Genomic DNA, 18618 nt, shown 5'->3' with positions numbered 1-18618 from the left:
AAGCAATGATCTTACATAATCTCTGCTCCTAGCAATTTTTAAGACCACATTGTTATTATTGTGATATTAAAGTTCTTGTTCTTTACAAATCAGTTCAAGCTCCCTTTGTGATACTCAGGAAGACAGGTGATGCGAACTAGTTTGTTTATACTCATTTAAAACCTGGGTCCCGATCTCGAATTAGAAACCCCTAGGAGAGAGGTGACTGTAGTGCTGCTGTCTTCAAGGCAAGGCCAACGAGCCTGCACTTCCATGCATCAGACAGAAAATATCACACACAAGCTGGGTCAGAGCTAATAACTTTGGACACAAGCTAAAAGCACATTCAGCCTTTCCTTGCCTGTCTCGAGGCTGCTGCGGCTTGCCGTTTTTCCTTATCGCACTGAAATGGCCTATGATCTGCTGCCGCGAGAGGCACTAGTGAAACTTGACGAGTTACGGACAAACTCTTCTAGAATAAGTAATGTAATTCCTTGTTTCCTTTCCATAAAAATGTATTGGTATGCAATTTTATACTTCACAGTTCAGCGACACCTAGGCGAGCTGTCTCCCAGTGCTCCAATGGTGCTGCTTTTAATTTTACCCTCCTTAGCTGTAGTAATTAAAGTGATCTGCGGTGGCACCCCAGCAACTCCAACACAGCGACCACCCCCTAGCAGATTCTGCTTTTAGAGGGAAGGAGGAAAAGACTAGTTTCATTTCACAGAGAACAAGAAAATCAAGCTTCCCCAGCCCTCCACTTTACCCAATTGTTCTCTCCACTGCCTTCAGATCTTAAGAATCAAATAAAAATGGCTACTATGGGGGGTCCTTTTTAGTCTTGCCGCAAATGTCACAGAATGACATTACTTTAGGCCAAAAATGTGCCGTGGATTTACAAACCTGAATTAGAACAGGAGAGACTGTCAGTGTAGTTTCTAAGGTCATTACCCACCCAAGGGTGTCTTTTACAACAGGGAAGTTTTATTCAGACACTTGAAGAATATACGTGAGCATTTCTTCTGTGTAGGAAACACGTGTCTATTATATTCTCATGGGATAAGCTTTAAAAAAAAATCAAACAATAATTTGTACTCTTACTCCATAAAAAATTTTATAACAGTACAGCTCTCCCTACCCCACCAACAAAACCCAAAGTCTGAATCTTTATCTCCCTCAACAGCAGAAAACAGTGCTTGCTTGGACTTAATTGGACATTAATTAAATTAAATAAATTTTAACATAAAAAGTTTTATGTAGTACTTCTCAAAATGGTCCTTAGAATTCCTAATGTTATAGTAAACTAATAAAATTACTGGACTATTGCTTTTCATCAAGAGTCAGGAAGCTAAGCACCAAGCATGAACCAACCAACCAACCAACCACACAAACAAACAAACAAACAAACAACCCAAAGAATTCCATTCTTGTCCAGTGGCAGGGATTACCGAAGCTCACCTAATTCACCTTGTACAGAAAACAGATTGAAAAAATTACAAGGGCTTTAGAGGTTTGGGTAGACTACTATATTTCACTGCCAACTTGGTCAGGTCTTGACTGAATAAATAGGATTTAGGATAAAACATTAAAACTGTTTAGCAGATCTTTTCAATCCATTTCAAACTTTTCTTATGCTGGTTTATAATATAAGCAGACATGCTTTAAATGACCACACCTGCTCATTTCTCTGGAGATGGCCTGATCTCTGCTTCTCTAACAAAGAAAGCAAGAGAAAAAAAAATTGGCCTTTTTTGTTGCAAAACAGAGTGGAAAGTCAAAATCTTTCTCAAGTTTGCTCCATCTGGTCAGATTAAATCTTTGATCAGCCTCGGGGATTACATTTATTTTTGTAGTAACCCTTAAGTTTTAGGCTTGTTTAATAAACATGGGCAAAATAGTAAAAGAACATAAATTTAGATCTGGGATCTACTTTTTAAATAGAAATAGGGAATATAAAAGGTCCAATTCGGGGGAAAAAAAACCCAAAAACAAAACAAAACAAACATGCATTGCAAGAATGTAGATTCCATTAGCAGTCAACTCATGAAATTGAAAATATCATACTCTACAGTTTTTCATCATTTTTAGCTGTCACACCTGTTTTCCTAAGTGGTGCAACATGCTACACACAAATGAGGAATTCTGAACATAAAAGAGCATGATTAAATTAACAGTACTAAACGAGCCTTTCCTTTAAGTATCTCTGGGAGCAAGCTGGGATAGAATGTTTTATATTCTAAATCAGTAATTATTTTGTTTCACTCATTTAACTAATATTTAAGAATTCCCAGTAGCTACTATCTTTCTCTAAAAAAATAATTATTTTAGGATTATAAAAGCAATTATGTTGTGTTTTTGAAAACTTCAAACTGCATTAGCAGAACTAATGGAAACAGTTTGGGCCTCCAAAAAGAGGAGCCTTTGATAATTTAATTCCTCTCCTCTTTGTGAAACTGATAACTTCTTAGTTTAAAAAAATTATAAGAAAAAAGGAGGAATGGCTGAGTAAGTATCACCTCGTGCTATATCCAAGGCCTCTTGCTGGTTGTCTGGCTGCTCTTTTGTAGGCAAAAAGGAGCTGAACGCTCTCTGGCTCCTTAGATCTGGCCCAACAAATGCACTGCCAGTCATGCACACGGATCTAGCTTAAACCCAGTGTGAGCCTAAAAGAAGCCAGTCAGACTGGCACCTACTCATGCAGAAGGAGATAGATTTGTCATGACAGGCTGATTATTCAATGTAAAGAAACAGTTTAGCTTTTCTAATCTGGTACAAATACATCTTTCTCAGCAAAAAAAGTAAAAGGTCTAACAGTTCAAGTATTTAAAGTAGAGAAATCAACACAAAAATGGAACAGCAAAGTAAACCATAGGTATTGGTGCTAAAGTATTCTGCGAAACTGTCCCGAGGCTCCATGCAGATAAGTAAGACTTAGCCTTCAGAAGTACAGCACAGCATGTGTGTGTGTCACAATAACGGACAATAATACTCGTATGGTCTTTAACTAGAGAAACTGAGCAGGCAAACTTATCTACTCTCTGTACATGTATACCTGGCAGATGTTGATGTCCCTCGTCTTCTTTCAGATATGATATGCCGCTCTTGCACTGGCATAAAAGACCCTAGGACAATTGGCACCTAACGACGCTCACCTTCATCTTAAACAGTGAGTGATCCTTTGTAACTTCTGTTGCTAGCTCTGTTACTTGTAAACTATCTATTTGTGACTTATAAACTATCTATGTGTGACTAGCTTTGTATTACCCCAGAACAAGGTTCCAAAAAAGGTGAAATTTAATACTGACAACAGTAATGAATGTGGAATGAGCAGAACTGAGACATACGTTAGCGTTTAAAGAAAGCACAGCGTACCTATTATGATCCATGCTTCTGCTCAAACCACAACATTCTCTATGCCTTTTAAAAGCTATGCTGTGAAGACTGCCTCAAAACTGCTTATTCATTATTCATTTCTTTTTGGAGCTAACTTCTATAGTGCTTCACTTAAGGGCTTTTCTGCTGTGTAAACTTGACATTTGAGTTTTTTTTTCTTTAATGTGATATTATAAAACAAGGATTTTTAGCAGGCAGACACACACACACACACACACACACACACACACACCCCCTGCACACCCATAGGACTATTTTTTACCTTCCAAAACTGGGTTAAAGAAAGTTCTTTTATTAGTTAACTATGTTTTAGAATTAGAATTCTTCAAAGGAAAAAAGTATAAATTATCTTTTTAAAATTTTATATCTTTGAAACAATGCAGGGAGTCATAATCCTGATATACTTGCAAGTTTTTCCTCTTCTCAAAATTTACTGGGAAAATCCGGTAACATACAATCTATCAAAATGTAAAGGACATGTGAAAACCATATGCTTTTCCAAGTCTTTTTTTTTTTTTTTTAAATGTCCTGCAAACTGTTGGCAGCTTGTTTTTAATGGAAAATACCAATCGTCTAGAATCTATACCTAGCCTTTTGCCAATAATGAGAAAACTTCACCTTCTGTCCCTCGCAATTCTTAGGAAATCTTTTGCTGTTATTCCTACAAATCCAATTACAGATTGTTGAGTAGCTAGTGGAGTAAGCTTATTGAGAAGTGTCACATCACTAAGTCGTGCGTATGTGTTTCAGTTTGTAATGTGGTCTGAGCCGCTGTAGAGGTGTCAACTTAAAATGCAAGTAAGTAGCAGAACAGGGCTAATCCCAGCCACTACTCCCCTGCAGCCAAATTGTAGTGCAATGAATGACAGTGGAAATGCAAAGATGCCACTGTGCTTATCACACACAGCCAGATGGCGGACCTGGATCAATGCACACATGCCACGATCAATGCATTTGATAAAGAATTAAGAAGAAAACTGTACATGTTATCAAAGAACTTGTACATGGCATAATTATGATTCTGCATGTGCTTACTGATGATATTGGAGACTCAGAGGCAGGTGATAATGAAACTGATAGGAAGAAATAGCTTAAAGGCTGCAGCATATGGCCTCAGCACTAAGAAATCTTGTCAAATAGTTCAGAAAGCTTTTTAAACTGTTATTATAGGCTGCTCCTAGTACAGGATACTGGGGAGGTTTAAAATTTCTTTTAAAAATTTGAAATGTCAGAAAGTTAGTGAGCACACTATACTCTTTAAAAATAGGTTTTTTTTTTTTTAAAAAATTAGGATATTGTATCTTTTAAAAACATCATTTCTATTAAAATAGAAAATAATCAAATGTAGTTTTCAAAAGAATAGTTTTCTTTACCCATTTTAATAATAAGTGTATGAATTTAATTTTCATGATGAAAGCAGTAATTTAAAACGTATTGGTTCCCAGTAAGAATTCTAATGTTAGGAATATTACAATTGTCTGCTGTCCTGCTTCTGTCACACATTCTGATAGCAGACCAATTAAGTGGTCAGGAAATGGTACAAAGCAATGGCGACGCACATACATTTAAAATGTATAAAGGCACCTAGACACCCATTCTCATGCTTCAGTTGACAGATGAGCCGTCTAATCAACAGCCTCCATGAAACCTAAGTGCTCTCATTAGTGCCCAGACCTTCAGGCTAAATAAGCCTAAATCCCCTAAAAATTGCTCCTGAAAAGGGGAACAAAACTATTCTCTTTCCTCAAATTCCATCAGCTTGGAGGGGTGGGAAGAGCTGCACCTTGTACAAGTATCTTCGGATAACTTACTTTTCACCTCAGTGTGGACAAGTGCTCCGGTGTGACTGCACAAGCTCAAGACAAAGTTCTCACAATTAGAAAATCAAAGAAACGAGCCCCACCCCCTCTGCCAGGCTCTTGGTAATCCTCCTGCATAGGAAAGTTTACTTGTGCTTAAATATTGTGGTCTTCGAATATTGTTGCTTTAAAAAATTCTAACCTGTTCTTGGCTTGTTTGTATTTCGACCTTTAAATATTTCACTTTTAAATGACAATATAAGGTTCTTATTGAGAATGCTAGTTTTAAAACCAAATTACAGCTTCCCGAGTTGTAGAGAATGAGGTGTGGGGGAAGAGAGCCAGGAGAAGAAGCATAAAACAAAACATCAGTTTGTCCTAACATATCGTGTGGTACTAAGTCTAAGGGCATAGTATGCATGAAGAACCGAGGCTTTGCTCAGCTCTCTGGGGAGGAACGGAAGGGGGCTGTCTCACAGATTCCGCATCTGGAGAAACACTTTGATCTTTGTTCAAGTCAATTCATGAACAACAATGACAAGACTGCATGATACACCCCGATGGTGAGGTCCAAACTCCAAACAAACTATTTGGTTTTGTTAAAGGCAATCAGAAGAGGTGACCTAGACAATCTCTCTAGAAGCCAACAGGCAGGTGATTCTTTAAATCCTAGCTCCTGCATCAAGCATCACTCCAGGCTAATACACACATAAGCAACCAGTTAGTAAGTGAATACCTTCATCTCCTTGGAGGCAGCAAGGAAAGCCTCATTTCAACTGAATTCTCATTAAGGCACTACAAGGTCCTCATACAATATCCAAGAGAGTCTTTATCAATAACATTACAAAGCTAATAATTAAAATATACTCGCACATATTTGTTAAGTAAACAGTCACAGAAATAGACTTACTAAGCATGTGTGAAATAAGAGTATCAAGAAACTAATTAGACGACTTTCTTTTCTATGGTTAATTTTTAAATGCAGTTTAAACCTCTTTTGGGAAGGGGGCTGTTTCAAAGGCCTCATTTTGCACTGACCATGTCAAAGGAGGTCAGAGACTGTCAAATATAAAGTCCCCGCTCTGCTGTGGCACAGACAGACTATGCGGCTAAAATCAAACAAGGACCAATTAAACTAATCATAACGTCCCAGTGCACACAAGGAAGCCTCACCTGGTATTTCTGGACCTCTTTCATGAATTTGCACATTTACTCAGTTTTGGGTACTATAATTGCCTTGACCAAAATACTGTGAAATTACTGCTCTGATCTACTAATGGCTGCAAAAATCAAGTCATTGTGGTTTCATGCCAAGGGGCCATAGCAAGGTGGTGCAATGATTTCTGACATAGAAGACAACTTCTAAAAACTCAAAAGAGAAAATTAACAGGATGTGGTTCACATTGCCAAAGACTGTTCATTAATTACCAATTTAATCACGGCTGGAGGCGTGACATTACAAAAATCTGGCTGAAAGTTCTAATAGATTATGAAGACCACCTAAGAAGAGTGACCAAGAAATGTACAAAACAATTAATACTGTTTCACTGCTATCAAAGACACTCAGATGATTTTACATCAAGTGAAGCAGAGGCATTAGTAGCTTCACAGTGCCACCACTAGGAACTGTAAATACAATAGCACACAATTAGTAATGCATATGTGACTTCATTCAAAGCATATATCCTTGGGAAAGCCAGAACATGATAAGGAGAACAAAAGAAACATTAAAAAAATGAAATGAATGAAGATTCAAACTCCACTCTTGTGCACGCTGAGCAGGAACAGAATAGGTGATATGAAATCTGTCTTAGCAACGGTGTTATCATCCTGGGGTAGTCAACATGACACGGAACAGCCATATGGAAAACATTCATGGTCATTAACAGTGGCAATGAAGAGTGTCCCTGATGCTAAGACATCTAGCTCTAGCTTTTTATGCTCATGATATTCTTGAGTAAATAGGATTTTTGAATCTAGGGGTTTATGGTGACATAACAGAATAGATGCTTGGGGGGGTTCCCCCCAACAATGCTGGGTTTTGTGTGACCCTAGAGATAGGCTAGTAAGCTAACAATACATTTTCTAAGAAGTCTAGTCACTATTGTTAGAATAGCAGACTTCAAACCAACTTATATTTAGACAGAACAGATAAGGTATTATTTAAATCACAGAGACTAAAAACCACTGCCTTGTACAGATATTTATGCGGGATGCAGGAGCACATCACAGTTCTTCACTAAAAAGCAACTATAGGAAGATTAGGCATCACTTAATGTGTCTTACGGGTCTGAAATGGATTATGTACAGTTGATCTTTTGATGACTGTGTTGACATCAAATACAAAAGATATTTTCATCTTGGTGCCCTAGGCATATTCTAGTTCAAATGGAGAATAAAATACCTCTAAACAAGATAAAATACTCAATGTGTTGTAAAGGTTTTAGATTTCTTTTTAGAGTAACTGAAAATCATGCGCTTAATCATTTAAATTACAAATTAGTGTTAATCTATTTCTCTCTAATAGAAATAATAAGTGCAATTAGAAAAAAATGTTTTAGTATAAATTTAATTTTAAAACTTTGATCAACAGAGGTTACTAAGTGTAATATTTATATATTATACTTATATTTCTTTATATAGCCGCACATAAAAATTACAAAAAAGCTACTCAGGTTTTTATAAAAATGATTAAATATTTTTATATGAATTTCATTTTACTTTATGTATATGACAATTCTATCTGCATCTATACACCACACACTTGCCTACTGCCCATGGAGTTCAGAGAAGGCATCAGATCTCCTGGAGGTGGGGTTATAGATGGTTGTGAGCTCCTGTGTGGGTGCTGGTGTCAAACCTGGGTCCTCGGCAAGAGCAACAAGTCCTCTTAACCGTTTTTTTTTGTTTTTTTTTACCAAAATGATATTATATGACTTTTTATTTTTTACCAAGTGGATGATAATTCTATCTTTTATTATCTGGAGAATATTCACTGAGCTAATTTTAAATCTACTATATACAATTATTAGCATGCTAGACAAGTTCTATTTAAATGAACTATTTTCCAACAAACATCAAAGTACAAGACTGATAACCTAACCCTCATGACAACAACATGCATTTTAAAGGTATATGCTGGGACCTGGAGAGGCTTCTGTGGATGGAGTGCCTACTGCACTCACAGAAGATAGGAGTTTGGCTTTCAGCATCCACATGGTAGCCTGCAGCTGCCTGTAACTCCAGGGCATCAGATGCCCTCTTCTGGACTCCACAGACAATTGTACACACATGTGATTACACAAATAGGCATATAATTAAAAATAAAACAAATCATTAAGATTTAATATGTAAAATAGCTTGTATTCTTCTTCTTCCTCCTCCTTCATAAATAGGCCTTATGGGTTTATTTCTAAGTCCAGGACAACTAAGTAACTATTATATTTTCAAAATTAGTAAATCTTAAAAACTGATCAGACTAAGCTCTTTTCTGAAATACAGCTTTCTCTGGATTCAAACATTCCTGCAAACCTTTGAAGACAAATACTGCCAACTTTCTAGGACTTACTAAGTTGCCGGTAGGTTCTTCCACCTGCTAAGGAAAGAACCAGATCTTCTGTGAACTGTGTATAATGGTGTGTCACTGTACTGAGATAATAAATATAACAGAAGAAACTTCAAGTGTGCTTTTTAATAGGGCCAGAATGACTTTTTTTTAATTTATTTTAATTATTTTATAAAATAAAACTTTAAAAAATTTACACTTACAAAAAGATTTTATAAGTATGAGGGCTTTGCCTGCATACATGTATAGCAACATGTTGTGTGCCTCACCTAGTACTTGTGGAGTTTGTAAAAGTTATTTGGATCAGGGTCCTCTGCAGAAGCAAGAAGTCCTGCACTCTGCCTCTCCCCAGTCCTGCTTTGTCTTTTACAGAAGCTTTCTCCTTAGCTATTTCCTTCCTGAAAAGACCTAGCAGGTGGTATTTACCCATCTCGTTGTCTTCTGAGAATAACCGAGATAGTCTGTTCATGTGCAATCATCCAGGTACGACCACCAGGCTGTGTTCAATAATGTAGAAATTGCTCTTCAGACTTGAAGCATACGGCTCGAGTAGTCATGAAAATGTTTAGTAAAATGTTGGGATTCGGGGCAGACTTGGCAGCTAAATTCTAGTACAAGTACCCAAACATGAAAAAGCCAGATGTGTGGAGGAAGGGATGAGGTCCTAAGTGAAGTTGACTGGTATGAGCACAGCAGAGGGATGTCAAGGAGCGCGGCACCTCAGACCCATGGGGACTGCAAGGGCTGCTATGGTCTAAGTACAAATACAAGGGAGGAGGAATGATCTTTAGCTAAAAGTAGTGTACGGAGAAACTATCAACTATAGCTTCAACTATCAACTATATTTTCCAAACACTTGGCACAGAGTTGAACAGAGTAGACCAGTGTGCTTCTAGTAAATATGGAAGAAGACAGTAGAGAGATAATCAGGAAAGAGAAATAGCAAATGCTTGACACAAGAACATAAGAATGTAGGAACTCCAGATACTCAAACAATTAAACCTGCACTGAGAACTGCAGAGACAGAAGTGGAAGCCAGGAGAGGAGGGCAGGACTGTGAGGGCCTTTAGGACAGTGTAAGGAGCTGGGATTTATTCTCTAAGGGAAAGGGTTGCTACCAGAGGGTTCTAAGACTTTATGTCTTCAAACCAATATTTAAAACGTTTTTCTCTTTAGAGTTTACAATCCTGAACATCCTAAAAAGTAGAACTTTGCTTCCTTTAACCCTTTAGCCTTAACCCTTTTCTGATTTGCCAGAAAATTTTTACTCTTGGTCTAGAAGATAAAGTCTAAAAAAGTAGTTCATCTGTGTAGAGCACAGCGAACACTATCCCATGACTATGTACTCTAATATGAATTACAGTCCTATTCATTTTTCTTGGTTTGTCACCAAAAGGTTCTCATCTGTATAGGAACAAAGGACAAAGGGAAATACATCGTTGACAAGTCTCAATCAATGCCTTCCTAAGCAATAAAAAAGTTCTACAAAGTTCTTTCACAACTGCCAGACTACTCTCAACTGGGTCTCCCTCTGGCACTCTCAAACTCACTCAGTAGACCAGGCTGGCCTCAAACTCACAGAGCTCTACTTGCCTCTGCCTCCCAAGTGCTGGAATTAAAGATATGAGCACTACTCGAGGCTTTCTGTAAACTCCTGAAGATCCTAACCTTAGTATCCGTCTTCTCCAAGACTCAAGGCCACTCTTATTAGACACCAACCGACTGATTGATTGATTGATTGATTGTCTAACTTATGGGACTTCCCAGTTACTCTGAGAATGCACAGTGAGTAGCAGGTATGTTCTTCCAGCCCAGAATGTTAACTTTTAGTAACTACCGCACATTATAGAAAGGGTAAGACAGATAAAAGTATCTTGGGAAAAAAAAAAGACTTCTTTAAATTAAGGCACTAGTTAGAGTAAAATTAACGGAAAAACAGCAAAAATCATTTCACTGGAAGGAAACTCAAGACATTTGAAGGTGGGGTGGGTTAGACTTTCTTTTATTTAACAAAAGTCTTTTTGATTTCTCCAGAAAGATGGAGTTGCTGACTCTCCAGGGAGTGGCGGGGTTGCGGCTGGTAGTGATGGCTTTCTTCTTCCTCTTTCCTATTACTTTCAGTGTCAAGCAGGGAATCTTTTTCTTAATTTTTACAAATGGAAAAACAAAACCAAAGATAGAAGCTGGGTCCTGTCTTGACTGTTTATGTCCCTCCTCCAAGGGTCTCCACTCCATGGAGAATGCTGACATACAACACACCTTTGTGTAAGAGCGTCTCAGAAACAAGGGGAAATGACCAACCTTAAAAATCCACTTTGTACTTGAAAATGTATTAACCCTGTATCAAGTTTCATATAAAAGGAATGGCTAACCTCTCATATTTATGAAACTGGACACACCCAAGTTTTTTACATTCTTTGTCTTATATTACTATCAAGTGTCAGAACACTAGCAATAGTCCTGGAATACACTGTCCAGGCCAGCAAACTGCTACTATCAATTGATGTAGGGTTGGGCACCTGAAAAATGAGCACCAGTGAAATCCACAAGAAAAGAATGTTTTCAACTGAACTTGAACTTTTTTTTTTTTTTTTTTTTTTTTTTTGGTTTTTCGAGACAGGGTTTCTCTGTATAGCCCTGGCTGTCCTGGAACTCACTTTGTAGATCAGGCTGGCCTCGAACTCAGAAATCCGCCTGCCTTGAACTTGAACTTTTAACAGAGAAAAAGAAATCCTGGAACAGTATCTTCCATGCCACAGCTCTAAGAAAGAGAGCCCATTCTTCCAGCTTAATTACGGGGTCTGCGTCTTCTCTCTTCCCTGTGTGGCTATGCAATACAATATGGTAAAAGTGATTTTGAGACTGGATTATAAGACACAGTGAAGGATATAAGCAAGAGAATATAAGGTAACATATATTGATCCGGAGAAAATATCTTCAAACTACATATTTAGTAAGGTGTTAATGCCCAAGCTATACAACATCTAGCTACAAACCAAGAAACCAAAACAAAAAAACCCAAACTTTTAATTTAAATAAAAATCTGGGAGAACTTTAATAGTAGTTTACTTGTCCCAAGAGAATATACAAATGAAAAGAGCAGTATCAGTAGCCAGGAGGAAATTCAGATAAAAACCCTATAGAGCTACCACCTCCCGCTGTTAGCAGAGCAGTTCTGTAAAACAAAAGCTTGAGCCCAGAGTGGTCACAGACCTGTGACTGCTTCGGCACTTAGACTGAGGCATGAAGATGAAGAGTTCAAGGCCAGCCTGGAGAACATACAAGACCACATTTGAATAAAACCCCAAACCACACCAACAGTTAATGAAACCAGTAAGAAAATGAAGACACTAGCATCCTGTCACTGCAGAACAAAACAGTGAGCAGAGACCTACCCCAGACAATACAGATTTCCCAAAGAATGAAAATGGGGCTGGGCATGGTGGTGCACACCACCTGTAATTAGAGCACTTACTGTAGGGGCAGGAGGGTGTCTGTGAGTTCAGCTGGGTCTATACAGTGAATTCAGTGTCTATCAGGGACCTACCAGGATCCCATCTCAAGCAAGTGAACAAGCTCCAGTCACAAATACTAGGTGATTCCACTTATGTGAGGTACTAAAAAGTTAAATTTATCCTATCAAAGAGTAGAATGATGGTTGCCAGGAGGTAGAAGAGAGGGGGCTAGGAAGATATTGGTTAACATGTATAGAGCTACAGGTAAGAAAATGATTTAAGTTTCAAAGATCTGCACTGGACCTATAGTTTACACTTTTGAAAATAAGATGGTAGGTCTCATGGTAAGTGTTTCTATTAAAGTAAATTAAAATGAGATACTCTTTGATAGCTTTCAGAATGTCTTACTTTTCTGATCTACTTTCATTTATTATATATCTCTTTGGACTTAGCTCTGTGCACATTACTTTTGGACCTATTAATAGTATTTCTAAACATTTTGTACTTTTCACATAGGAACACAACTGGATATTAATAAATTTTACTAAGGTGTGATTCCCACTTGGTGATAGACACCCATTTTCGATTTAGTAAGTTTTAACACTTACATATCGACAAAGTAAAGTTTCACACTATCACTTCCCATCTCTGAGAGTTTGCTCACCTAGCACTAAGCTGATCCCTCCCTCCAGTCAGCAGTGACAGCTTCCAGTCACCCTGTTCCAGATGTGCATGCACAGTACAGGTAGACACCGTGGCTCGGAGCATCTGTTACTCATTGTGCTACTGTGGATCTCAGTAGCTAGACTCTGTGTCACCAAGCAGCACACGCTGAGTCTCCCTTGTCTTAGGGTGGGCTGTGCTTTGGGTTTTGATACATTTGGGAGTTTGGATTTTCACACCAGGGATGCTCAAACTGCATTCTATTCTATAAATAGATCATGTGTTTACTCATTCTTTGTTGATGCACATATAATTTTGTCCAGTTTCTGTGTGGTACAATGTAAGAACTATGAAGCCAGTCACTATGGTATATGTCTTTGGTCCCAGCACTTGGAAGGCAGAGGCAGGTAGACAGATAATGTATATACATCAAGTATTTTTTGTAAAATCAATACTTATTTTCTAAATTTATATTTAGGAAATTAGAAACTGATTGCTCAGTTTTCAGTACTTGAGAGAAAATGAAACACTTTTTCCACAAATATAGTACCAATAAAGACCCTTTCCTGTTGCTGTTAAGTACTCTTTTTGCAGTTCTTCACTGAAATGGCTCCTTTAGCAACCTAACCTTCTTCACGCCTCAGCTTTCGGGCCGTGAAGCCTATCTCTTCCTCTCTGCTACAAGACGCAGTCCTCACGCCCTGTGCTTACTTTACCATTTTTCTTCCCACCAGAATAGAAAGTTGGTCATGGGAGAAACAGAATTGCTTCAGATATACAACAGTTCTGTCTGGCAAATAACAGGTTCTATTATAAATTGATGCTATAACATATACTTAGGCATTGAGAAAGCTAAAATGAAGTTTACATGTTTTTCCTTAGAACAGTCCTCAAAATTAGTGTTTTTCTTCATTTCTTGTCTGTCTGTCTGTCTGCCTATCCATCCACCCACCCACCCACCCACCGATCGATAACTGTTTTATTGAGGCAGAGTCTCACTCCGCAGGTGAAGCTGGCCTGGGACTTGCTATGTGGCCCAGGATGGCAAACAACCCTCCTGTCCCCTCCTCCTCAGTACTGGGACTATGCCATGAGGCATTACATCATTCCAGCTTAGTATTTTTCAAACTTTTGTGACTGTGATATGTTATTAAAAATACATGTGACTAAAGTCCAAGAAACATGTAACTAAAAAAAAGATTCACACTTACAAACAAATCCATCAAGTGTAATGAATTTTCATATTTTCTATTCTCTTTCTTTTTGTTAAAAATAATGGCTTAGTAAACTTATTTTATATCTTCTTATTTCATAAACACCTAAAATTTAGAAATAATACCCTAGGTTGGAGATCAATAAACTGACATCTACAAGGACTTAAAATAGAATGTGATTTTTATGTGTGAGTAAGGTTATTGTAATTTTCAATGAGAAGTTTAATATTTTGCCACACCAAAGGATTTTTACTGTTGTATGTTCATTACTATTTGGGAAGCACTACAGAAAATTGAAACATGGAGAAAATGTGGCTTAACCTAAGAACAGAGGTTTAGGCTTAGGTTCGAGTCTGATTACAATTTACTGACCAGGAGACCTTGTAAAAATCTGTCTTGCTACCTGGGAAGCAGTGAGAATATCTCCATGGAGCTATGTAAAATACACACTGCAGATACTCAATAAAATGTGAGAAACTATGGCTTCTAACAAAATTCTATAGAGAATTATCTTAAATAGAATATAGTTAGTCATAAGACATAAATGAATAAAACCAGATATTTATAACATATAATTTCTAATCCAGAACTATACTGTTCCTCATATGCAGCTAACAGCATTGCTTAGCAATAATAACAGTGCAGTTGGTCCCATTAAATGGATTCATCAGTTGAATAATTGATCATGTACCCACAATTTACAGCCTACAGAAAGTAACTGAGTCAATCACCCCCTTTCGCCCCATCACCACTGTGATCACTGTGAACACTGTGTGCTTCTTGCAACCTGTGTTCCTCACATCATTTAGCTGTCTGCTGCAGAGCGCAGGGGCTGCGCTGCCACCGTGCTTGCTCCCCGCCTTGAAAGCAGCATCTCTTCTTGCTTGCTCAAGCAGAACTCTCGCTCTTTCTTTCAGCTCCTCTTGTCTGGACAACATTCGGTGCTTAAAAGCAAAGATACATAATTAGAAACCAAACCATAAAAATGCAGTTAAAGGTTAGATAACATACTAAAATAGTTAGGTATACAGTCTTCGTAACAGGACTATCTATAGAAAATATTAATGTTGAGTAGAAACTGTAGAATGAATATATAAGTTTTGACAAAAATGAAACATAATATTATTCCCTAATACTGGATGAAACTTCAAAATAAATTTACTTTATCATCATCATCATCATTATTATTATTATTATTATTAATTGCATGTGTGTGTGCATGAAGTGTGTGCATAGGTGCAGCTGAGCACATGTCATTAGATTTTATTTGAACATATTCTCATAAGGTACATGTCAATATTAGATGATATATTCAGGTCTTTTTGTAAACAGATTATAATTTACCAATCAACGATATAATTAAAAGTTCAGCTCTATTTTTATAGTCTAATAGAACCAACAACTATTTATGTTCACATTATAAACTGCTCAATATTTAATTATCTGTGGCAATATTCTTTAAATTTTTGGAAATATTTACAGAAAATCCCAAGCTTGCATGTATATATGCATGTAACATGGAATATGTATGTAGTCAAAGGTCTCACTATGTAGCCTAAGCTTATCTCGAACTCTTTAATGTAGCTAATCCAGGTTAGCTTTCAGCTCTCAGTCTACTTGCCTGTTAGCAGAGTTCTGGGGTAACCAGGGTGTGCCACCACACTGACTAATGTTGCTATATTCTGTAAACAGAACCTGCAAAATTCCTCCACTGATCATTCTCTTTACAATGAAGCAATCTTATCAGAATTGAAAACTATTATGTGTTAATGAGTAATCTTACAATATGTTTTTAGAGAACAAATATTGGCCAGAAATGGAAGCCAGTTCTTAAATAGTAGTATTAATCAAAAGCATAATATCTACAATAGTTTAAGAATTTTAGAACCAGACATATCTTAATTCCATCTCTTAATTACAGGCAAGTTCCTCAGTCTCTCTAAGTCTGTGCACTCAAGGGTAAATGGCCATGACAGTAGACCATTCGCACAAATATGATGTAAGATGTAAGGGAGGGCTACAATGAGCACTGGCGCATGGTCAGCACATAAAGATTAAACATTAATAGATACATAGTTAAATGATTATTTATTTTATGTACATTGATGTTCTGCCTGCTTGTATGTGTGTGTGATGTTGCTAGATCCCCTGCAACTAGAGTTACAGACCGTTGTGAGCTGCTATGTGGGTGCTGGAAAATGAACCTGGGTCCTTTGGAAGAGCAGCTAATACTCTCAACCACTGAGCCAACTCCCTGTCCCCATATTACTGTATTTTAACCTCTCAATTTTCCTATCTTAGAATAAAACAACTGACCTGTTTGAAGACCCCGTGTGGTCTAAATTCTACAGTTCACACCGTCCAGCTGCTATGCAATCACTGCAAAGCTGTGTTTTGCCCTTAAAAGCACATAGACCCTGTTTCTAATTCAAAATTTACTTCATATTTATTGTAGGGATTTTAGAAAACAAATGCAAGCCCCCCCTACCCCCCAAAAAAGAGTTCAACTAATTCTCTTGCCTCAGCTCCTGAGCCTGGCCAACAAAACCTTTTTTTTTTGTTTAGTGTGTGTGTGTGTGTGTGTGTGCGTGCACATGCGCACGTATGTGAGTACACATGGATGTGTGCATGTGGAGGTTAGAGGTCATGATGGGTGACCCCTGCTTCCTCTCCCGAAGCTTGGCCAGGCCAGGAGGTCCTGCCCCCGAGTTAGCCTGCCTTCCCTCTCCAGGCATGGGGTGACAGAAGCACTATCTCACACTCAGCTTTGTCTGTAAGCGCTGTGGATCCAGACTCAAGAGTTCATGCTTCCTCTTCAGCCCCAACATAAACACTTCTAAGGGAACTTGATACTTGTTGCTACAGTGCTCTTCAGTCAGCTAACTGCGGTACATGTGAGCCATGGGGTGTTTTCAGTGTTATTATGATCAAAACCAAAGAGGCTTCTGAACATCAAGAGCAAGGATGTCAGTTAGAAAGTTTTGGTTTTCACCTGAAGCTTTGAAGTTTACCATATAACTGCAAGTAACTCAGTGAGCCCTGCTTTCCCATGTACCAAACAGGCTCCAAGCCTTTCATGTAATAGACAGTTTAAGAAAGGCACAGGTAAGCTATAAAATTGTCATTATATGCACAAAGACTGAAGTGGTATGTCTGTAAGTCCACATTAAGTTGTAGCTTCTGTGAGCTAGTGCTCATTAAGATTCATGCTATTTTATTAAGTACTAAGAATAATCACTAACAAATTCTGACATAACATCCTTTTATGGAAGATTTGACAGACAATAAAATATATTAAGATATATATCTGAAATTTATAATGTGGTATATAAAAGAGAAGCAGGTATTTGTATAAAATTTAGCTGCAATTAGAACCTACCAAACATAAAAGTGCACATTACATTTTTGGTGTTAGATATTGGTTCTGTCAACTTCCTGTCAAATGAAGCGTTCTATTTATCCTAAGCAGAATTCCTTCCATTGTTCCTTCCTTTCTTAATCATGGTCTTGTTGTGTAGCTCAGGTTAGCTGGGAACTCATGGCAGGCAGCCGCCTCCTCTGCCTCCTTATCGAGGAGACTACAGGCAGGAATGACCACCACACCTGGCTTGACTCTAAGCAAAGCTTTTGAGTACAAAGCATGGGGCATGGGCGAGGAACAAGCAAACATAATGCTGTAAATCAGCTGTCACGCTCTTCATCCTGTGTAGCACACTAACTGTGCAGATGGAATCTTAGCAGAATGAAATTTTACAGTTAAATGGGTTAACAGATATTAGTTCATTTAATCCTTGTGGAAAACTGGTGGTTTAAAATGTCAGTTAATAGATCACACTGCAAATTATTGGAGAAAAATTAAAAATGAGAATTCATGTTCTTAGATTATTTCTAATTTTAATGATTGATCAATTTCTATCTTTAAACATATTTGCTTCAAATATGATTTATAAGAAAAGTCTGTGTTGGATAGAACTAAGGTTCATCAAATTATGCAATTGTCATTCAGCACATAAGGACTGGCATTTTCCATTTCATTAAGAAAAAACCAGCGGAGGACCTGTAAGATGGCTCATTATAAAATCACCTGCTTTTAAGCCCGATGGCCTGAATTTGATCCTGAAGTCCTCACTGGAGAGAACTAATTCCTGAAAGTGCACGTGCATGAGTGAGTGTGCACATGTGTATGAGTGTCTGTGCACATGGGTATGAGTGAGTGTGCACATGTGTATGAATGTCTGTGAATGTGGGTATGAGTGACCTACAATGACAAGCAATAAGAGCAATGGGATTTCCCAATGCTTGTACTCAATCTGCTGCAATATTGGAATCATAGAGCCTTCAGGAAACACTTATTTATTTGTGAAAGGATAAAAGTAATAAAGATAAATAACATCCTAGAGTCAAATTGTTTAAACTTTGGGTGTCATTGGAAGGGGCTATGAAGAGCTTCTGTGCTCCCTAGTTGTTGGTTGACTGGTTTTCCAATATTAGAGATTGACTCTAGGGCCTCCAGCACACTGGGCCAGACCTCCTGCTTTGAGCTACATCCC

The 18618-nt window shown here is 37.8% G+C and overlaps 1 protein-coding gene across 12 annotated transcripts in view; it reads right to left on the bottom strand.

The window, feature by feature from the left end:
* Ehbp1 (EH domain binding protein 1) overlaps positions 1-18618 on the bottom strand; it is a 297197-nt gene that overhangs the window by 69852 nt on the left and 208727 nt on the right. For all 12 annotated transcript variants that reach the window (XM_085829085.1, XM_029483503.2, XM_029483502.2 and 9 more), the window contains one exon: positions 14869-15012. In XM_085829085.1, the coding sequence (XP_085685211.1) occupies positions 14869-15012 (144 nt within the window). The remainder of the gene's footprint in view (positions 1-14868; positions 15013-18618) is intronic.

Source organism: Mus caroli, unplaced genomic scaffold (assembly GCF_978045245.1).
Source record: "Mus caroli unplaced genomic scaffold, Mus_caroli_1 scaffold_13, whole genome shotgun sequence".
NCBI lineage: Eukaryota > Metazoa > Chordata > Mammalia > Rodentia > Muridae > Mus > Mus caroli.
Note: the sequence above shows the minus strand (reverse complement) of the source record. Positions and strands in the feature narration are given on the sequence as shown.